We start from the raw sequence: 23058 nt of genomic DNA on the forward strand, positions 1-23058 counted from the left end.
TGCAGGTAACATAAAAAGTGCAGTTTAAGAAGCTCCCCAGAAACGCTGCACAGAAAGTGTTGTGTGCTGAAATAATAAAATGTAGATACCAGAAAAGATACTCACTCAGGAGAATCAGTCTAAAAATCCAATAGTCCAGCAAAAATGTTGGGGGACTCGCAAAGTGGGGAGATTTTCACTCAAAAGGGAAAATCTACCCAGGACTGAGCATATACTATTAACTTCTGGCAAACAGTTCCATGCTTTGTGGATCGCTCATATGCAAGTGGGACAATGCAATGTGACAGGTTTGAAACCGTGCCTGGACAGACTAGACCCTTCAGCATTCTGAGGGCATAGAATCGAGTGGATAAATATACCATTGATTACTACAGAGCTTAAAAGGGATCTGTTAGGGAGTACACAAGTTACTGTCTGTGACAGAACTTCGAAAAGCCCACCTTCCATGTTGTAAGGGAGGCATGGTATCAAACAGTGAAGACAGACACAAGTGATCACAGTTCAAGGGTGTTTATTGAACCTTAAATGGGTTGAACGCCTATCTAATCCTGCAGCTAAAGATGGGAGCAAGCTACAACCATCAAATAATAACACAGTCCTAGTGGAGTCTCTGTCAAAATAAAGGGGCCTATACTAATAAACCTATTAACAATCCTTACCTCTAAATACAAATGGTGTGGGAAACAATGTTATGCAAAAAGAAAAGTGTTCAAGAAATGATATGTTAGGCTTCCCTTCCCCACGTTTTCAGCATGGGAAAAGGCGGCACGTCCGAGCTTTGCACACACTGGCTTCTCGGCCACGAGGATGCAGTTCAAAACATAAGTATCAGGGTCTTCAGTACCAAAGTCTCTTTACCATTCAAAGTCTCTTATTACAGAGATGCAACAAACAAACCATCAAAGTTCCTTTCTTCTTAGGATTCTCACATTCATAAATTCTCTGGTGATTCATTGTTCACTACGGGTCCCCCTTTGTCGGGCTCAGACCCTCTAACACAATGCTCACAACTGTTCTCCCTCATTCAGGCTTGGACCATGGATCTCCTTCCTTCGGGCTCAGACCCTGTGAATTGCAAAGTTCACAATTGTACACAGCTTTTCTCTTTGTCTCGGATATCGAAGACTTTTGATTGTGCAGTGGATTTTGCTTAAACTGTCGCAGGACCACTTCGATTCACAGTTCTTTTTCATTCTCTTCTTTAATTTTCACTTCTGCCAGTTTTTGGTTTGATGCCTTACAGAGACCTTTGATTGAGCACACTCGCAGTGCCGGACTACTCTGTCAACGGTATCATATCTTTCCTTCTCAAAGTTCAAACATTCATCAGCAATTTAGCTTTACTTGCGCCTTTCATCACACGCGGTTCACAATGATCGCTTCTGCGCTCGTTATACAGTGTTGCCACTTGCAACCTTCACTTCAACAAAGAACTGTCTTGCATCACTCTCCCCAACTCACCAGCTGTGTTCTCTGGCGCTACATTGTTCTTGGAGCCAAGGACGGTACCATAGTAGCTGCTGCTCCTCCCTTACTAGGTCAGTTACGCGGGAGGGCCTTCGGCATCTCCGACCCACGATTCTTCAGTCTGGTTTCCTGGCCTTACGTTTTCTAATCTGCAGGGTTTTTTAAAGTAACGGTTTCTTGATGGAAATGTCAAGCGTATTTCCCTCCTTGCGAACCCTTCTTGGTTTGCAGTCTTTCTCCCCTCGTTCAGCTGCCGTTTTGAAACTGCTGCTCCTGCTTGTGCTTTGCCTCGCTCAGAGTGTACTCTCGTGCTCCACCTTTCATCCATGTGGGGAAGTTTAATGGAAGTCAGGTGAGGGTGATTACCTGTAATAGCCTGACCTTGCCCGACCATTGTAGTGGGACAAGTCAGGTACACTGTTCGGGCATTGAGTCTGTTTTCTCCCGGAACGGGCTGTCTGTGTGAAAGTTTTCATGCAGGGAAGTGGGAGTGTGGGTGGGGGGGTAACGTTCCCACATACCCTACCTTGTAGGAAGGGGTAAAGGGGTTACAGGCGTGAGCAACCTAAAGGTGTCTCCCCCGTTAGTCCCCGGGGATCTGCCATCCAGGTGGCCAGGACACAGCCATCGCTATTGGACCCTAGCTTTTGAAAGTCTCACAATGTTCTGAGGGGCTCTAGGCCACCAGAGATTAGGTGTTGAGAAGGATAGGCAGGGTACAGTGTTCAAGGTTAAAACGTAGCAGAGTTAAACAGGATCTCTTCTGGGTTGGCAGGTAAGTAAAGTTAGGGTTTTCAGGTCAATGAAGCTCGGGGGGGGTTTCCTTATGGAGTGGTCTCAAGCACCAGTGTCCTCAGGCAGCAGAGAGTACAATGGGTTGTTCACACAATGTATCTCTTTGCGAGCCACGCAGGGGTGCAAGATGCAGCTATCTGAAGCCCCCAGGAATACAGGATCAGCAAGCAAAGCTCCAGGCATGTTTTTACAGGGAGCAGGTCAGTACCGTAAAATGAAGAACTTGTGGCTGCAGGACGATCCTATCAGAGAGGCATCAGCAGATCCAGTCACAGGTTTCTCGGTCTTGGTGACAGAAGGGGACTTTGGTGAATCTGGTGACAGCTCTTGTGCAGACGCCCAGCAATGGCTCTTCTCAGTTGTAGCTGTTGGCGCATTTCCAGGCTCGGTCGAAGGATGGATGTCGCCACGGTAGACTCTTCTCCATTTCCCGGCCCGTGTCTCATCCGAGGGGACTTTGGGGAGTTAGAACAAGTCTCTGCAGGTCAAGAAAGATGCCCACAAAGTTCCAGGTGGATTCGTTCTTCGGGGGACGAGGCACAGCCCAGTGGCACAGTATCCTGCGTATTGGTGAATTGCAGGCTGCGGAAGTCACAGCTCATCCAGGGAGGGCGCAAAATGTAGTTCACCTTGGGGCTGATTAGGCCCACTAGTCCAAGGGAGGAAGCCGTCTCGTTCCGATCTTCTTTGTCGCTCAGAGGTGGAGGTCAGGACAGCAGCACTCTGCAGGACAAAGGGCTGGGCTGGGGCGGGGCTTCAGTTGGCCCTCCCCTCTTCCTGTCCTGCGAGTCATTCAAAGACCATCTGAGGGCTTTCCAGGAGAAGCCTGGCGAAGACAAAGGGAAATAGAGGAACCTCCCCAACCCAGTTAAGTAGAAGACCACATAAGAAAGAACAAGCCATCTTGGTTCTGGACCTAAAAAAGTACAGCCAACATTTTGGGTAAATGGTGACTGTTGTGTTCCCTACCACAGCCGTGATGACAGCCTGCAATAAAAGTGGACAAAAAGTTGTGTCAAAGGTACGCTGCCACCAGCCTGAAAAGAGACACTGACGCAGTAACCAAAAAGTTACTGGAGAAGTGAGAAAAAGGATACAATGTTTCTCCTCAGTATTTCACATAAGGTGGGGTTATGCTGATGTCACAAAAGAAAGTACAGGTAGGATAAAAGGTATCCCCCTGCCTCGGTAACAGGGTGTTAACCAAGGGAAAATAAATAAACTTTACAGTGGAAGCTCTGGGAGCTTCTCGTAACACTGTTGTGCAAGTGCTGTGTGCTACTTCAGTAAAATGTAGATGCCAGAAAAGATGGAGGAAAGCATGACTCCAAAACAGAATACCAAAAGGAAATAAGAAGGCTTCGCAAGATCAGAGTAAAAAAAAATGAGTGAGTGTGGAAATAAGGTGCCACTCAGGAGAATCAGACAAAAATCCAGAGTCCAGTGTGACATGGCCACTGATCACACCCTGTCATGGATGGTTGGGGGGGTGCAGGGGGGATTTCATCCGATGCAATAACCTTGGGTGTCAGAGAATGTGTACACAGGCCTCCTCCGATTAGATCCTTACCTGCCAGGACGGTACGATGGCAGGATCAGGTGTCGTGCTGCATGACATCCATGCAAGAAAGACCACAGACCAGCAACATAGAAGAGCCAGCCCACCAGGAGAAAATCCCTAATACAGCAAAGCTGCGTAGAAAAAGGGACGGGGCTTGAAGCCCTTATGTGACCTCCCAAGCCCTCCCTTATCACGCCCCTGAAGAGCAAGGTAAGCATTGGTAGGGTAAGTGGCCAATCCAGAGAGGCGGAGGGATATACAAGAGGGAGCTTGAGAGTTGCTGGTGTGGGTTGCAGTTGGGTGAGGACTGGTGGCGGAGAAGGACGTCCAAGAGCCGAGAACAATTGGAATGCAGAAGCTATTGCTGAAGAGGTTTGTGGAGTGTGTGTGTGTGTGTGTGTGTGTGTGAGAGAGGAGTGTGAGTATTATTAGTAGCAGAGTGGAGGTGGTAGTAGTAGTGGCAGACGTAGTAGTGGTTGTGAGAAGAGGAAGTAGGTGGTGGGAGTAGCTTAGTTTAGTTCCTTTATTTGTACCACGCACCAAACCCTCAGGTAACTGGGCGCACAAGGCTTAGTAACTAGCAAAGCCCATCAGTGGTAGAGTAGGAGGTAGTAGCGGAAGGGTAAGCAGGGCACCATATTCCTGTGGTCTATAACATTGAAAGTGGTGCGCAGCGCACTTTATCTTTAACAGTGAGAAAGGGGTAGTGGTTGTAGCGGAAGAGGAACAGTGGGAGGCGGGGAAGTTGAGTGGGAGAAGGAGGGGAAGGAACAACAGAGGTAGAGGAATAGTTGGAGTATAAGTGATAGAATATGAGTGGAAAGGATGTAAGATTGAAAGGTGGAGGTTGAAAGGCAGAGTGAGAGCGATTGGAGGGAAAGTGTTGTGGGAGGAGAAGACATTTGGATCAGTATAGAAAAGGGTCAGTTGTGAGAGGTTGTAGAAGGAGTATGTGTGAGACACAGGGCCAAAGAAGGCACCATTCCCTATTCCCAGAGACTAACCAACGATAGGAGAAGGAAAGCTAGAAGTTCCCTAGGGAGTCATGTAGTCGTTGACTTAGGGAAAACACCTGGAGCCGTAGTTCTAAGAACGACAACTAGGGGATACCTATCTGAGAGTACTAACACCCCCGATAGGGGCGTCTGGGGCTGAGCGGTGGGACCCAGACTCAGACCCGGAAAAACGAGAGAGAGGAAAGTGCCGGCCTTAGCGCCAAAATATCCTATGATAAATCAGGCAAGAAGAATCATAACAAAACCAGCCATTCTGACCCATAATTCCTTTTTTTTTTAATTTAACTTTCATTTATTTCAAATCTTGTACAAACAATGCAACGAAACAAGAGTAGGAAGTACCCACATTGTGCAATTGCTAACACATGAAAAACCTTTGTTCATGCTGGTAACAACCCTGTGAGTCCGCTTCACATTGTTGAGGAGCGTCTCACTGGTTGAAGCAACGGGAACAACACCCTACCAAGGCGACGCCTGGGGTAAGGCCAGCAAATTAATACCAAACAACCCTCAGTCTACTAAGGAGTCCCACCGAATATCACATTCAGCTTTAGCAAGGTAGCCCCCTGAAGGGAAAAGAATGAGGCTGGCAATGCTGACAAACCGTTACAAACATTTGGGACGCTCAACAGCAATCACAATCTGCAAAGAGATGGGAAAGGAAAAGGGGAGGAGATTCGCCCATGCCACCGGACCTGCATCAAATGTTGTTAAGAGGCTTCTCCACTGGGATTGATTTCAGCAGCCTGTCAGCACTTTCTTTGTACCAAAAAAGATATTCCTTGCTGTTCCAGGTGACTGAGCTTTGCAGGCCAGAGCAGTCCTGCTTTAACACCACGCGGCGGAAAGGCCTTCTTCATTCTGTTGAAAGATTTCCTTCTTTTGTGAATGGCAGGCGAGAAATCAGGGAAAAGATAAATCTTATGACCCTGGTACTCTAGTGTTTTCTTCACTGCCGCTGCCTCAGGATCTTGTCCCTGTCATAGGAGTCACTGAGCCGGACTAGAAGTGTAGGGCTTCCAGCTGACTTCAAGGTCGAGCAACTCTGTTAGCCAGGTGGCTATAAAGGCTATCCGGTCGGACCCACCCATCCACAACCACTGGGAGGCCAATGACCCACAGCTGTGAGGCCTGCACTGCATTTTGTAGGTTCTACAGTCTAGTTTCCATCGCTTTGCTACCCCGTGCCATCACTTCCGTTTCCTGGGTAATTTTCTCCACCAAAGGGATAAGTCCGAGAGCACTACTCATCCGACTCACTGGTCTTTTGCTCCAGTGTGGTGGACCTTGCCTCCAACTGGGTCACCCTCTACGATAGCTTCTCAAACTTCCCCTCCAGTCTGGAGATGGTCTGCTCAATACGGCCCAATTCCGCCTTGACAGGGTACTGCAACGCTGCCTGCCATGGGGCGCAAAGAAGTTGGTATCCTCTGGGACAGTTTTTTCTTGTATTTCCCCGACACCACTCTGTTTGCCGTACCATACTTAGACTTGAAACCGAATCTCCTCGGGCCTCCACCCTCTGGCCACCAAATACAGTATTCTGTGCCAGGCGGGTCCAGACTCAGCCTCTTGCAGCTCCAACACGTTATATCTTATCGCATCATATGGCTCTCCATGCATCACATCGTTCCACCCTGGCAGCTTACTGGCGGCCACCTCTCGTCCTGCCGATCCCCTCCAAGATGTCGCCACTTACATTGCTGCTGCCAGATCTCCCTCTGCTTGCCCCTTGCAGGCAGAGGTGCACCCACGCCGCTCCAGTGCCCCGTCAGTCTCTGGCACTCCGCACCAGCCCAGGTGGGATTAATTGAAGCATCAGAGTGACAAAGAACAAGTTACTTTCTTAACCGGTAACGTTCTTTCGATGGGATGGTCTGACGACGTATTCCATATCTATGACATGTAATCACCACAGCTGTGCTGCTTCAGAAACTTTTTCGGCGTCTGCGTCCTGCGTCTATGACGTCAATGCGCCGTCGTCGAGGACCTCCTCCGACGTCATCCGATGTGATAAGTAGGACGCACGACGCCCGTAGCCTCAGTTGTAGTTTTTTCCCCCAGAACGTGTGACATTAGTCAACTGCCAGTCAGACACAAAGCCTTGCGTAACGCGAGCTGTAAACGCAAAAGAAATTCTGCAGCGGGGAAGGCAGGGAGGGAGCGATATGGAATACGTCGTCGGACCATCCCATCGAAAGAACGTTACCAGGTAAGAAAGTAACTTGTTCTTCGAGGGGATTGGGTCCTCCGACGTATTCCATATCTATGACAGACTCCCAAAGCAGTACCAGAGCAAGGAGGAGAGAAAGAATTTAGAATCAAAATTTAGAATTGCCAATCAAATAGCAGAGCAAAGGACCGCCTTGCCAAAGGCCAGATCCTGTCCTCGGATGGAATCGAGGGAATAGTGACATACAAATGTATGTACTGAAACCCAGGTGGCTGCATCACAGATGTTGCGAATAGAAACACCCCTCTGCAGGGCAGTAGATGCAGCCATACCCCTGGTAGAATGGGCCCGCAAGCCAGCCGGTGGGTCCTTACTCACCAAGCGGTAACACTCCGAGATGGCCAAAATAATCCAGCGAGACAAAGTCTGTTTCGTCACAGCTTGCCCCACACGCTTTCCAGCGTAACCAATAAAGAGTTGATCGTCCACTCTGACCCGGGACATGCGTGAAACATAAAAGCTTAAAGCTCTCCTAGGATTAAGCCTATGGAGCCTCTCCTCTTCCTTACTAGGATGCGGAGGAGGATAGAATGCCGGAAGAGCAACCTTCTGGGCCAAATGAAATTCCGTCACTACCTTCGGGAGAAAAGAAGGACGAACTCTAAGGACAACCCTGTCCTTGTGAAATACAGTGAAGGGTGGTTTAACTGAAAGTGCCTGTAACTCACTCTGCGAGCGGAAGTAACCGCAACTAAAAACACAGTTTTCAGAGTTAACAGCCTCAAAGGGCAAGAATGTAAAGGTTCAAACGGCGCACCCATAAGAAACTTAAGAACAAGGTTTAAATCCCAACCGGGCACCAGGAAAGGTGACGGAGGGAACACATTAGTGAGCCCTTTCAGAAACTGTGAAATGAAAGGGATTTTGAAGTGAGAACACTCTTCAGACGAGCGCTTAAAGATGGACAGCGCCGCCAGGTAACTTTTAATGGTACCCACTTGCAAGCCCTTGTGGGCCAAAGAAAGTAAAAAGGACAGAACCATGGGGATGTCACATGCAAAAGGATCCACATTCTGAACTCTGCACCAGTCGCAGAACTTACAACAACGGCAACGGTACAGAGACTTTGTTGCTGGCCTTCGGGCCGAAAGCAACACCTCTATCACGTCTTCAGGGAGGTCCCAATCCTTATACCTCAACCTTTCAGAAGCCAAGCGTGAAGGTTGAGGGATCTGACCTCTGGATGGAGAACCTGACCCCCCCCTCCCGTGAGAGCAGATGGTCTCGGTAGGGAAGACGACGTGGAGGGCAGATGGATAAGTCGAGAAGGTCTGGGTACCACGTCCTCCGAGCCCACGCCGGAGCAATGAGGATCATCCGGGAACCGAACCTCCGTAACCTCTGCAGCACTTGCGGGATGACGGAGACTGGAGGAAACGCGTACAGCAGCGGGAATGACCACTCCACCACGACCGCGTCTCCTAAGGCTTTTGGAGGAAATACCCGCTAGCAAAACCTTTCGCACTTCCGGTTGACACTGGAGGCGAAGAGATCCACTTGAGGGGTCCCGCAAAGGGCGAAGATCTCCAGGAGAATCTCCTGAGCCAACTCCCACTTGTGAGAGATCGTGCTCTGCCTGCTCAGAGCGTCCGCCGTCACGTTGTCGTCTCCGGCCAGATGAACTGCCGAGATCGAAACTTCCTGCTGGATGGCCCAGAACTCGAGCTGCATCGCCTCCCTGCACAGAGGAAGTGACCCTGCCCCCCCTTTTTGTTGAGGTAGTGCATGGCCACTGTGTTGTCCGTCAGGATCAGGACACTCTTTCCTCGCACAGTCGGCAGAAAAGCCTTCAGGGCTAGCCTGACGGCCCTCAGCTCCAACAGATTGATATGGAGTCTGGACTCCGACGGAGACCAACGACCGCTGACTGTCAGCCCGTTGGCATGAGCTCCCCATCCCGTGAGGGATGCATCCGTCACGATCGTCACCTCCAGCCAGGGAAGCCAAAACGGAGCCCCCTTCATCAAGTTGCCTTCGACGGCCCACCACAGAAGGTCCCGGGCGACCGAGGGCGGCACCTGAACCGGGTCCAACATCCTGCCGGAGGACTGCGACCATTGCATCTTGAGTGCCCACTGCAAAGATCTCATCCGCAGGCGAGCCTCTGGCACCAGAAGAATGCAGGATGCCAGGAGGCCGAGCAACCTCAAGAACTCGAACGCTGGGAGCGTCTGGGCATGCTGAAACTTGTGCATCATCTGCTGAATGTGAAGAGCCCTCACCTGGGGAGGAAAGCACTGCCCCAGGGAAGTGTCGAGCACTGCTACGATGTACTGGAGCCGCTGTGTTGGCGTCAAATGGGACTTCTTTAAATTCAGGGAGAAGCCCAGCCTGTGAAGGGAGTGGCAGGTGACGAACAGATGATCTAGGACTTGCTCGGGAGAGCTCCCCCTGATCAACCAATCGTCCAGGTAGGGGTAGACGTGAATCCCCCCTTGCCTGAGATGCGCTGCCACCACCACCATGAGCTTGGTGAAAACCCTCAGGGCGGAGGTCAATCCGAACGGCAGGACCCGAAACTGAAAGTGCGAGTCTCCAACGGCGAACCTCAGGTACTTCTTGTGCTTGGGATGGATCGGCACATGGAAGTAAGCATCCTTGAGGTCGAGAGACACCAACCAGTCCTGAAGCTGAAGGGCCTGGAGGACTTGAGAGAGAGTAACCATCTTGAACTTGTCCTTCCTTAGGAGTTTGTTCAAACCGCGCAAGTCCATGATGGGTCTCAATCCCCCGTCTTTCTTCGAAATCAAAAAATAAGGGGAATACTATCCCTTGTTCCTCTCCGCTACAGGCACCAGTTATATGGCGCCTTTCTCCAGCAGGGCTTGAATTTCCTACGCAAGGAGCGGATCCGGACTCTGCAAAGAGAGGTTCCCCGGTGGATTGTCGCGAAGCCTGTGCCGAAAGGGAAGACAGTAGCCGTGGTTTATGATCTCCAGAACCCACACATTTGAAGTAATGGCACGCCACTCTACAAGATGCTGCGCCAGCCTCCCCCCAACCGGCGAACCATGGGGCATGGCCTCATGACTGAGGGGTAGCGGCTGCGGCGTTACCTGAGGGAAAAGAGACAACTTCCAGAGCGGCCTTGGCACCACGGGTACCCTATCGTTCACCTATGGTACCCCTGCGTTGGCCTCTTTGACTGCCAGCTCCTCTCGCTTTACTGAAGGACGAGTAATAGCGAAAGGGACCACCCCTCCATTGCTGTCCCCTAGGACGAAAAGGCGGAGGTTGGCGAACTGCTGCGCCCAACGACTTCGCTGCAGCTTTTGAGGTCTGCAACCTCTCAAGGCTCTCGTCAGCCTTGCTGCCAAAAAGGTGTTCACTGTCAAAGGGCATGTTGAGGAGCCGGGACTGCACATCAGGAGCAAGCCCCGACTTCCGCAACCACGCAAACCTGCGTATCACGGTGCTCGCCGCCAAGGACCTGCTGACGCATTCAGCCAAGTCCAAAACCGACTGAACGGACTCACACATGGCATCCTTACCATCCTGGACCATAGCAAGGAAACCATCCCGTTCGTCCCCTTCGGAATATGTTCAGCCGCTAACGCAACACAGTTCCACAGAGTGTGAGTGAAACGAGACAAGGCACAAATGGAGTTGGCCGCCTGAAGCGCCATACCACCAGAAGAAAACACTTTCTTCGCCCAGCCATCAAAACGTTTGTCGTCCCTATCAGGAGGGATGGTAGGGTACGACGCCTGCTTTGCCGGGGCCGCCTGCACCACCAAACTCTCTGGAGTGGGGTGCCTGGTCAAGTAGCAGGGGTTGCTACTAGCTGGACGGTATTTTCGCGACAAGGACCTGCTCACCGCCAGGAGACTCTCCAGAGCTGTCCAAGCCGCTGCCACCCTTCTCTGTAAAGCCATATGGAACGGCAGTACCGGGTCAGTTGGGGGATCAACATCAAGGATGTCCGTGAGATCATCCTGCACAAACTCCCCTGGGGGAGCAGACCATCCCAAGTACTCAGAAACCCTAGCCATAAGGCGTCGGTACGAGGAATCGGCATGAGAGCCAGGCTCAGGTCGACAAAACTCCACCTCCGGAGAGGTGTCCAGTCCACTGGCATCATGCAGTGACTGCCTCAAATCATCAAACTGACTATGGCCCGAGACAATTTCATCTGGAACCCGACTAGGAACCAGGCCATCAGAATCCTCATCCGCCTCTGAAATATATTCCAGGTGGCGAAAAGAAGGCACCCGAGAGTGCTTGCTCTTAACCGGAGCCTTCCTAGGGGGTTCCCCCGTGCCACGGGGTACCTCCGACACCCCGGCCTCGAAAGGCGTCGAGTGAATCGGCGCCGGCGTCGAGAGAACAGGCATCGGCGCTCAGAGGATCGGCGTCGACGTCGAGTAAATCGGCGTCAAGGTCAGATGCAGCGCCGCCAGCATCGACGGCGTCGACACAGTCCTCGAAGCCAGAGCTCAGAGCGTGACCTTCGACGACCTGAGCATTGACGGCTACAACAACTTCCTCGGAGCCGGAGCCTCGAGAATGCCTGTCGACGCCTCAGACGTCGATGTCTTCCTCGAAGACATCACAGGTGCACACGGTCTCGAACGTGTCGAGGACCGGGACCTGTAACGGGTACGTCGAGAACGAGTCCCCTTGTCCGAACGGGACCTCTCCTGTGACTCGTGCCGACCACTCTTGTGAGCGGTGTCTCTCGACCTCTCACGACCGACCCCACTCGGGGGCGCGGACGGCTTAGTACCCTGCGACTCGAGAATCGCCAGCATTTTCTTCCCGAAGGAAGCCCATTCCTCCGGCGTCGCACGGCTGGTGGGGTAAGCGACGTGCCGGGCAGAGGAAGACGACCGGTGTCGGCGCTTCCGAGAATGCCTCGAAGAGGCTGAGGAGTGGCGAGACCGACTCCTAGAAGGAGACCCACGAGACTTCCGACGATGACGCGGAGAGTCTCCTCTCAAATCATCCGTCGAAAGCCCCGCAGACTTCGACTTCCGGGGCTTTGACACCCGACCAACCGACAACTTCTTATGTTCACGTAAGGCTTTGGACGTGAGCGACTGGCAGTCGATACAGTCATCCGTGTCGTGGTCCTCCCCGAGGCACCAGAGACAGGCGTTGTGCGAGTCCGTCACCGACATCTTGGACCCACACTCCCCGCACTTCTTGAAGCCCGGACGCGGGGTCGAAGACGAAGTAGAAGACATCTTCACACGAAGGATTTTCGCAAAAACGAACAGGTTTGAAGAACCAAGAAGAACAGAACTCCAAAGAGTCGAGGCGTTAACTGAGATTCACGAAGCAACACATTCGCAGAAAAAACGGAACTGAGGCTACGGGCGTCGTGCGTCCTACTTATCACATCGGATGACGTCGGAGGAGGTCCTCGACGACGGCGCATCGTCATCGACGCAGGACGCAGGCGCCGAAAAAAGTTTCCGACGCAGCACAGCTGTGGTGATTACATGTCATAGATATGGAATACGTCGGAGGACCCAATCCCCTCAAAACACTCTGCTTCTTCGGCCACAGCTGTCCGACAAGCTGCCAAGCACCCCACGCCATCCAAGCCACGGAGCCATCAGTTGCCGCGGCCCCACTTTATTTTTTGCAGCTTCTCTATCGGGGCATCATCTTAGTCCACCCATAACCATTGTAATAAAAGCCCTTCGATTTTATTCAAAGAGTCAGCATGCGTATAGGTGACGGCTGCCCGTCACACCAGCAAAAAGTGCTGGGGCACTCACAGGTGGAGAGAATTTCTCTCAGGAAGGAAAATCTACTTCAACATGGTCTATCTGGATCATTTACAAGAAGAGGGGTGACGATGTGTTTTTAGAGATTTGGGGTTCATTCTTAGATACATATGGGTGAACCAGTATACTTGATACTAATTTCATGCTAACTATTTCTTTGTCTGCTTATATCATACATAACTGCCATTATTACCATTTGCTAACTGTTTGAATAGACATGATTTATTCTATGATAAAATAAAAACCTTTAACTTCCAGAAGCACTCTATATACATGAAGCTCTATAAAAACATGTTTTATGATGCAAGTACAATGACAATATACTGAAATGTCTATTAAATCGTGCTAGTTGCTGTTGTCTGATGGCAAAAGCTGGCAATTTGTGCAAGTGCCTGGCAATGATACAAGTATCTTAATGTATGACAGAACTTCTAAATTTGTGTGGAAAACAAATTCCTGACATGTCACCTTTGCAGAGTGGCTGTGTTTTGGGAATCGTACATGCCTGAAATCACATGTCACTGCAGACCCGGTGGAGCATCTTAAGGCACAGGTAAGGAGCTGTTCAGGGGGTCTCAATCCCCACCTCCCCCCATCCCCAGCATAATACCACCAAGATTACGGATGCCACCCACTGAAGTAGCCCCAAAGACCATACCCGGATGACATCACCAAATTAATCATGAAAAGGCGACATGGATGCACACACCCGCAGAGACATTAGCCAGGTGCAAAACACACAAAATTGCTTGCTCACACCGAAAAGGGTATCATCAGCAAAATGGAAGCCACAGCTGCATTGAAAATAATTGGGAAGCTCAAAACACAGGACCAAGACCTGATACACTGACTTTTCTGAGAGATGCGAAACAGGCCGGAAGCATGTCCATCCCTGCCAAGGACACTGGGGAAGCAGGCTCGAGCCAGTTGAAAAGATACTGCAAGGCCAAAAAGGCTAAAATCCCTCAAATGCCAGCACACAAAATAATATTTTATGGTCCATGAACTCGTGTCCTGGAGCCGGGGAACAAAGCTCATTTCAGACAGATAAGGTTGTTCCCATCAAATCGAAGACAGACGATGAAAAATATGCAACACAACATGAAGATGGAGAACGGAGTGTCCTTGCTCAAGGCGCGGGAAGTCAGAGGGCTGAAAAAATAGTGGGAAGAAGACGGTGCTCTGAGCTCACCTTCCCCACCCATAATTTTTGCTCACATGCTGGTAAATTTGCTAAACTGACAAGGCTGGCACTGACCTGGGGGTGGTGCCAGGTAGAGCTACCAGATCTAGCCAGGCCAATCAAATTATCTGTCGCCCATAAACTGTAATTATCCTTTACTGTTCATCCAATCCCATTTCGCCTAAGAGCAAGGGATGTATCTTTTGAGTGTGAGGTATCAGAAAACCCTGTTTTTTGTAGGGGAAAATGCATGTATAATAATGGAAAGAGAAGGCAATTACTCCAGTTCTCAACCTCAAATTCTTACAAGGTAGTGCAACCACATTGGACTTTTATGAGCGATCCCTCAATGATTTAAATGGGACAGCACTTTGTGTTCTTAAATTGGTTTGACCTAAATGTATTCCTATTTTGTTGTACATGGTTCCTTTTTTAGACACCCTTGCAGAGTTGAACGCCAGCCTTTATTGATGCTGTAATAAATTAAACTATATTTTTTGAAGTTTTGGTATTGGGTATATTTCTAGAGTGTGCTGTCCCATCTAAATCATTGAGAGATCGCTCTTTTGGTTGTGAGGTCATGGCAGCTCAATAACCCACTGCCTGCCTGTAATGAGTTGAGAGTGAATTTGGAGCTGTAGAATTCGTGTGTGTATCTCTGCTTTGACTAAATAAAGCAGCAATTTGTCACATTTCTTGTCTTTGCCATTTCTGGCCATGAGGGGATTTCCATAAAGCCTATCTCTGTTTTCCTAACTACACTTCTGAGCCAGTGGGGATGTAGGGGGAGTGAGGTTGGGGGTAAAGATGGCAGTGGGAAGGTAGCTTGGTTTGCCTGTCCCTAATAAGGGCATTGCATATGCTGTCCCTTCTTTGGAAAGTCTAGGGCAATCCAAAATTAGCCTAGCTAAGCAGAACAATTGCTGTATCGAGCAAATCTAACACAAGATTATGGGGACAAGATTTAAGTCAGATTTAAGTTCTAGGATGAATACAATATAATGCAATTCCCAGATTATTCAAAGGAAATAAAACCACTTGCTGACCAAGGCAACAACCTGGATGTATGTTCTGAGCCTTCAACTGATACTCCCTCAACTAAGTCATATAAAAAGCACAGAGCAAGAGAGGCTTACGTGTTGAGTCACCAGCTGTCACTCCAATGCTATAAGTAGACAAGGGGATGACCACAGTATGCAAGGCAAATCTACTGAAATTCTTTAAACAGTAGGCATACTAGAGCAATATAGCTGCTTAGCAGATCATGGTGACAGTGCAGCAATGAGTAACTGAAGTATTACAATATCACAATTTCGTTGAATAAAATAAGTGACTAATCATAAGATGGAACATGTTCTCAAACATTGGACTGTACCTCATTTTTACATTCATTTTCTTCAGAATATTTTCAAGCCAAAATAAATAACACATAAAAGGTGCACTGAATTACCTGATCCACCAATGGCATCATTAATGCCTCAGCTCGCTCCTTGCTCACAAAACGCTGGGTGTCGTAGAGGAAAATCTTGTGCAAGCAGTCGAGGATGAACTCTAGCAGCAAACAGCTTTTTTCATTGTTCTCGAAGTCGAAGAAATCTTCATCTGCTCATATGATTACAAATGTCAAAATATGACTACGTTAAATATTTCCTTTTGTGTTATCATTTTAACGTATTGATTGAAAAGAAAACAAATGCAAGAATTCACAATAATTAGTGGCCATCTTGCTTATTCTTTTAGTTTGACATAATACAGCAAACAGACAAGACCCCCCCTGTGGGAGCTGGCCCTTTTCAGGCAATCTGGCAAAGGACGGGGGTGGGGGGCTGTAAAACTACTCCCCACACTTCCTGCCTGCCCATACACTCTGGAGCCTATGAGGGGACACCCAAGGTTTCCCGCCAAAGGCAAAACACACACACTGACCTCCCCCTCCTGAAATGGCAGAAGAAGGGCTAACAAAGAACCACCACGCTAGTAATAACGAAAAAAGAAGGGAGGCTCCAAGTTGGTACTTGGTTGCCCCTATTGTGCACTACCGAGGCTATGGACATAGCCTGCGGTACATAAATTACACAATAGTTGGTAGAACACGTCCCCTGCCACCAGCCATGACTAGCAGATTGTCTATGTGACTATAAAGTCACAGGAGCAGAGAGAAGGGGGATACTATGTATCCCTTTGGCACTACGCATGTGCCAATCTCTCAGACTATAGAGTTGTGGGAGAGATAGTAACTCTCTATCCTTAAGAACTGTAGTTACATGAGGATATATAAAAATAATCTTAACATAGGACCCTAAGGGTCCCCAGCAACACTGCCCCTAAGTAGCTGTGTGCTACAATAGAAAAATACAGATGCCTTTAAGAGCTATGGAGCAAACCTTCTCAGACACTCAACAACACTCTGACAACTACCTTCAACCGACAGCCAGCGCTCCCCATCCTAGGTGATTTCAACATCTGGCTTGACTCCCCTTCAAACCCTATAACCTAATCTCTCACAGACAACCTAGAAGCCTTCAACCTGACAACGCATCTCTACGCCCACCCACACTAGAGGCCATACTCTCAATGCGATCTTTAGCACCACAAACATCATACCCACACTGCCTCCATGCTCTCTAACATGGACAAATCACTCCGCAATCTTCTTCTCCAGACCACTCCCAATTGCAGCCCGCACCCAAGGCCATGCCCGGTCACCACCGCCCTCCACACCTCTTACCCCACCCTGGAACAAGGTCATTATCACCCTGGATCTAGCCAACTCCCTCCACAACTCACTCTCAGCACTCTCCCTCCAGGAAGCAACGCCACCATCAAACTCTTCAGCCACCGGCTCTCTAACGTCCTCGCACCCCTCGCCCCAACAATACAGCCCTCACAGAGATCAGGCCCACACCGAGGGGGTACACCGCCAACCTCAAATCGCTAAAAACCCTGAAACCCAACTGAACAAAACAAAACCGCCCTAACAAGACTAAGAAGGGCCTACAGGATGAACATAATAAAAAACCAAGAAAGCATTCTATGGTAACAGAATCCTGAACTCTCGCAACCCAATCGAGGAACTGCATAGAATAATTTCTGAATTAAATTCTTCAGGCTGCTCCCCCTCACTAATCCGCCCCAATTCCCAATCCCTATGCGAAGCCTTATCAGAACACTTCCACAGTATCGCTATCGACAGACACTCTGCCATCATCTTTAAATTAGAAATATACGCCAGCCCATTACTCGCCCACCGGCCATTACTTGTCCAAACCCTCTCCCGATACAAACCTTCGCCTCTTTCTCCCCAATCTCACACCAGGCGTTCCTCTCGCTCCTAGCACAAAGCCAACGGTCAGGTTCCCCTGAAGACCCATGCCCACCCACCCTCCTCAGATTTAACCTAGTCTCTAGTCTCCTACATCAAACCCCTCCCAAGTCCTCCCTAGTGTCCGTTTGAGACAACCTAAAACGAACAGTGGACGTGAAAGCATCTGTGTTAAGCAAGAATTGATGTAGTCACACTGTGTGAGGCTACACAACACTTGTCCTCTTGGTATTCGGTAACCCACCTTTTGGTATAGGCCTGTACTACACAAGTTGGTAGTGTGACTGAGAAGCCAGGTTTATCTCAAGACAGGTAAATGTGAGCTGAAGAGCTGTAGCAATGAAATTCGCAAATACAAGTAGCCAAGTAACACTTACACTCAACGTTTCAGTTATAGTTATTTAACATCAGTTTTTTAAATAAGCATTCTTTAAAAAGGGCAATATTTGTAACAAATATACTTTAAAATACTTGTCCAGAATCAGCATAAGTTTAGTAGATACTCTTTAGAGACGCTTTTTACACACTGAAGGTGACTTCATTCACAAGGACAGTAATGGCATTTATATATATAACTAGTACACTTTGCAGAATCTGAGGTTTGCACAAAGGAAGGGTTAAAGGGAGGAAAAAGGTTAAACAGGTTCTCAGGGCATGCGAGTATGCTTAAATCCTCCAATGAAGTCTAGACACAACCTTTCCCAGCAATAATAGTTCTAAACCAAGTTACCACCTCCAAGGGACGGGACAGAAAATATCAAAGTCAATGGGCTAGAAGAGTGTGCAGGGGGCCAGGACAGCCAAAGTCAATTGTAGCACCCTTTATGGAGCTGAGGCAGTTTGTAGTTAATAAAGGTTTTGCACAAAGCTAGAGAGTTTTTGTAGAAAATCACTTTAGGGTCACAAGCTGTTACACTTGTAGAGGGTAGAGCTGAAATGAACTCTAACAAAAGTAGCTACTGCAAGTCTCAACTGAGAAAAGCAAAGCTAAAGACACTTAGATAAGTACAACAAGCCTGAACAGTACCTCTGGTTAGAAGAATAGTCCAGCTGGCTTCTGTCGGGATGCAGCGATGCAGATCCTGCGTTCCTGAGCCTCAGTCATGGAGGGAGGAAGCCTGCGGTAGCAGTTTGGAAGTCACCGGCAGCTACAGGCTCTTTTCTAATCAGCAGCACTTCGCGGTTTCAGCACATGACAAAAAGTAGCACTGCAGATCTTGGATACCGGTTGGGATTCCTTCACTCCTTGAGTCCTGCACTCTGGTGAGGGGACTGGAGCTCTGGTCGTCCTGCTTCTGAAGGGTCCTTGGGAGACTCCTGGAGCTTATGGCCGGATTGCAGACGTTGCACTAGACTACTGATTTCTGGACCCCTAGCACTCGGTTCCTGCAGCAGCAAAGAAGTACAGCTAGTCTGGGAAGATGGTCCAGTGGAGTTCATCTCTGGGTCAGTTGGTTCCACTAACCCAAGGGAAGTAGTCGTCTTTTCCGGAGCTTCTCTTGTCGATCAGAAAAAGGAGTTTCAGCACACCAGCAGGGCTTCACCGGGTAATTCAAAGGTCCAGGAGGATGAAACAAGTTTTGTTCACGGTTTCTTCGACTCTGCCTCTAGTCCCAAAACCCTCACCTTTTAAGCAGGTTTCTCCCATTCATGCACAGGCTAGGCTGTCACTCAAACAGCAGGATGGATGTCCTTTCTGGACAGCCAGCCACCCAGTCAGGACTGGGTGCATTCAGGCATTCCTAGAGACAAAGGACTTGGGAGTTTCGGGAACCTCCCTCGCTTTCTGCCCTTCCAGACACACTGGAGCCTAAGGCGGGTTTCAGGACAGAAACCTGACAAAGACAAAACAAACAAAGGGCTCAAACTTGGCTTGGCACGCAGAGTAAATCCCAAGACCGACCTCACAAAAAGAAAATGGCGGAAAAAGACCGGGGCAATTTTGACAGAATGGTCACCCATGGGTGCTATACTGTAGCAGAGGATTCAGCCAGCAGTAGAAAAGCACAATGGTCGGAAAATTAAACCACTGCCACCAGCCATTTAAAGTAGTGAGGGTAACATAGAAAATGTTACATGTGTAGGTAGGATAAGGGGCTACTAAGTAACCCCCCCCAGCACTCCACATAAGATGGTGTGTGCTGGACCCACAAAGAGAAAAGGTAAGTAAAGTTAATTTCACTTTAGTATTCTTGGGAGCAGTAGTTCACACAAGAAAAGGTATTTAAAACTTATGAGAAAACTAAAGGATTTCTCTGTGACACTGCACTGAAGGTGCTTTGTCTCACCATACAAAAAGTAGATGCCTATGGAGTTTGTCAGACTGCAAAAATAAAGGAAACATAATCCAAATCAGGTCAAATACATATGAGAGTGAGAAAGGGCTCATTCACTCGAGGGTTAAAATTAAAAAGTCCTAAAGTCCAGCAAAAGAGCTGGGGGTCTCCAAGGTTGAAGGGAATTAGCACAGAAATTAGAATTCTCCCTAACAATCCACTGTAATCATTCTCCTTGACCTCTCTACCGCCTTAGTCACCATTGACCACAACATTCTCCTAGACAGGTTACACTCTTTAGGAATAAAAGACACTGCCCTCACTTGGTTCTCCTCTTTCATCTCTAATCGCTCACAAATCATGCTGCTCCAAGCTTTCATCTCTACATCCCGATCAGTACCAAATGGAGTCCCACAGGGAGCATCCCCATCTCCCCTCCTCTTCAATATTTACCAGAACCGGCTTCTCGCACTCATCCACTCCCACAATTTTACCCGCTACAACTACTCAGACTATACACAGATCATCCAAAATATCCTAAAATGGCCAAGCTCCAACTGTCTGACCGGTCAGCATGCCTCTCAAATATTGACTACTGATGACAACCAACCACCTCATCCTCAATCCAGGGAAAACAGAAATCCTTGTCTGCAGGTAAACAGCACTCCTTCCCCAAACATTTCCCTGACCTCACTACATAGGTGTCACCCCCTCAACCCCCCGACCCCTCCGGCAACCTCCACCTTGGTGATAAGCCTTGGATGCACAATGGATATGGATTTATCCCTCTCCCAACACATCAACTCTGTATCCAGAACCTGTTTTTTACACCTACGCATCCTCAGGTCTTCCCAAACCTCAGATAGCCTCGCCGTTTCTCTGCCATCATCGCCATCATCCTCTCCCGCTTAGACTATGCAAACTGCCTCTATCTCGGAGCACCAGCATTTTAGCCAAGGAAACTGCAAAAAAAATCCAGAATGCTGCGGCGCGCCTGCTCATTAGCCTCCCTCCCAGAGAACACGTCAGCCCTACTCTAAGGGTCATCAACTGGCTCTCCATCGGTCAACGCACTACCTTTAAAAGCCATGTGCATCACTCACTGTGCCATCCACGACACGTGCCCAAAATTCCTCCAAGACAAAGTCACTTGCTACCACCCCTCAAGGACACGCAGATCCGGCACAGCAGCTCTCCTATTTGTCCCATACTACAATTGCACCAGACTGGGTGGATCCTTCTTCTTCGTACAAGCGCCGATCATCTTGAGCTCTCTGCCCCTGCACATTTGCAACATTGATAATCACTTTGAATTCAGAAAGGCCCTCAAAACCTGACTCTTCCCTTCCACCTCTTGAAACCTTCCTGCACTCTTTACTGTTGATACGCACACAAAAACACTGGTCCAAACTGGACAACCCACTTAGCCACCAAACCTCCACGGATGCCGTCAGCGTTCGTAGCAGCACACAGTGATAAACTCGCCCTGCCCCTCACCCCCAGATGATTGACATCACTTCCCTGTCCCTCAAAGAGAGCCCACATGTGCAGCCATTTTAGGATTCACTTGTGGCCTCCTACAACAAAGGAAACCCTTAAATCAAAATGGCCCTGAGTAGGACACAAAAAGCCAGTATCACCCCCATGACTAAGGCAAATTGGGCTACTGCTGTAGTAAATCTGCTTGCACCCATGTTCGAGCGTAAACTAACAATTAGATTACACCAGCTTGCCCCCCCCCCCCCAAAATCTATTTAGGGTGATAAAATCATGTTAGGGCAAAATGGGACAGTTAAAAAGTACCCCTGTTCTAGGAGCCATATGGGCTATCATAGGACAATATACTAAAAAAAGCGAGAAAGTGGCGGGGGGAGGAGGGGTTCGGCAAATGTCCCTCTGACCTCCCAAATAAATCTGAAAATCAAAAAACAAATGGGAGGAAAAACAAAAAGAGTAGGGGATCGTATAAAATGAGAATGCAGAACCCTCAAAAATGTAATTCAGCTCTATAAGAAGGTTTAGTGTCAAATGTTAAGTGGGACCTTCAGCAGGGTTCAACAGAATTCCTGGGCTATCACACTGTCCAAATCCACACATCACGTTTGTTTTCAGAGATACATTTCCTTGTGTGCACTTTCTTTATGTACTTTTCTTCGATATTTGAGTGCATGTGTGTGTGTGGGGGGGGGGGCAGGGGAGTGGGCTGCTGCTAGGTCATAGGGGGACACCCCCATTAAAAAAAATTCTGTCAATCAAAAAGAGGAAAAGTGCACAAAGAAAGTGCACACAATGAAATAAAGGGGAGGAATGGGGTAGAACCCAAATCCGCAAAGTGCTCATTGCTCCACCTGCAACTAGGGAATGTATTGACAGGATTGGTTCTAAATGTTTGAACTGAATCAAACTTTTAAATTAACCTCATTGAAGAGAGATTTTTCCATTTGTATAAAAGGTGCTTATGGGTCATGCGTGTGCATTGATATAACCATTGGTTTATGATTAAAACATACAAACCTGTGATGAGAAATAAACACATTACAGCAAATATATATACAAATTTAAAAAAAAACACAAATCTCCTTGTTCGTCTGGGAAAACGAGTAAACACCTATGAGAACGAAAACAATAGCTTTAACATAAAGCAAATAAGGATATACTAAAAATAAAACATACCAGTCTTTATTAAGTTGAGTTGATTCAAAAGGCTTGCAAAAGGCTTCACTAAGTGTCCGGCGAAGAGCGTGAATAGTCCCTTTAATTTGTCAGCGAGGCAATCTGCCAGTCGGTAAAATGTCAACTGCCGATCTTTTAAAGCATCCTCAGTCTTTGACCAGTCGAATAGCTAAAAAAATAAAAAATAAAAACAATAAGTAACATTTACTTCAAAGCATATTTTCAAATGTATTCTGTTTCTCTTTCCTAGGAGGGGTCAATATCCATACCTTGAAGAACAAGGGCCGGAACGTTCCTTCCGAAAGTTTCAGGACCATTATGATTAAACAGTTAATGACATGGCCTTCTATCTGACCAACCTGCTGCAGATCACCCTGCAATAAATGGAAGTTATTATTTTGAGGTTGAAGCATGCATAATAAAAAGAGTGGCAAAGAAATTGACCATTGCCTGTGTTGTGCAAAACAAGCAATGATGCCCTACCTCAGAGTGCTCTGCCCGGAAATCTAGGGCTTTAAGGAAAAAGGTGGTGAGCTCAGTCTGTTGGGCGACAAGCTGCTGCTTTTCCATGATTGCAATGTGGTCCTTCAGAATTTCCATGAGGGGCCCCAGGCTGCTCTGAAATGTAATAAGAACAAGAGTGGTGAAACGCAGAAAGTGCATCACACTTCTCTTTGCAAGTTCCAGGGAGAACCTGATCATAAAAAAATGGCACTATCATCTAAATGATATCTCAAACTCACAAACCCCACTGCAAACTTACTAGGCAATGGATACAAAACATTCCCCCAGTCCAG

General features: G+C 48.3%; 1 protein-coding gene across 2 annotated transcripts in view; it reads right to left on the minus strand.

Moving 5' to 3' along the window:
* HEATR1 (HEAT repeat containing 1) overlaps positions 1 to 23058 on the minus strand; it is a 1158897-nt gene that overhangs the window by 36763 nt on the left and 1099076 nt on the right. For both annotated transcript variants that reach the window (XM_069607931.1, XM_069607932.1), the window contains exons 39-42: positions 22745 to 22879; positions 22531 to 22635; positions 22262 to 22430; positions 15441 to 15592 (exon numbers count right to left, since the gene is read on the minus strand). In XM_069607931.1, coding sequence (XP_069464032.1) covers positions 15441 to 15592; positions 22262 to 22430; positions 22531 to 22635; positions 22745 to 22879 — 561 coding nt within the window. The remainder of the gene's footprint in view (positions 1 to 15440; positions 15593 to 22261; positions 22431 to 22530; positions 22636 to 22744; positions 22880 to 23058) is intronic.

Source organism: Ambystoma mexicanum, chromosome 4q (genome assembly GCF_040938575.1).
Source record: "Ambystoma mexicanum isolate Mex_15411 chromosome 4q, UKY_AmexF1_1, whole genome shotgun sequence".
NCBI classification, from domain to species: Eukaryota; Metazoa; Chordata; class Amphibia; order Caudata; family Ambystomatidae; genus Ambystoma; species Ambystoma mexicanum.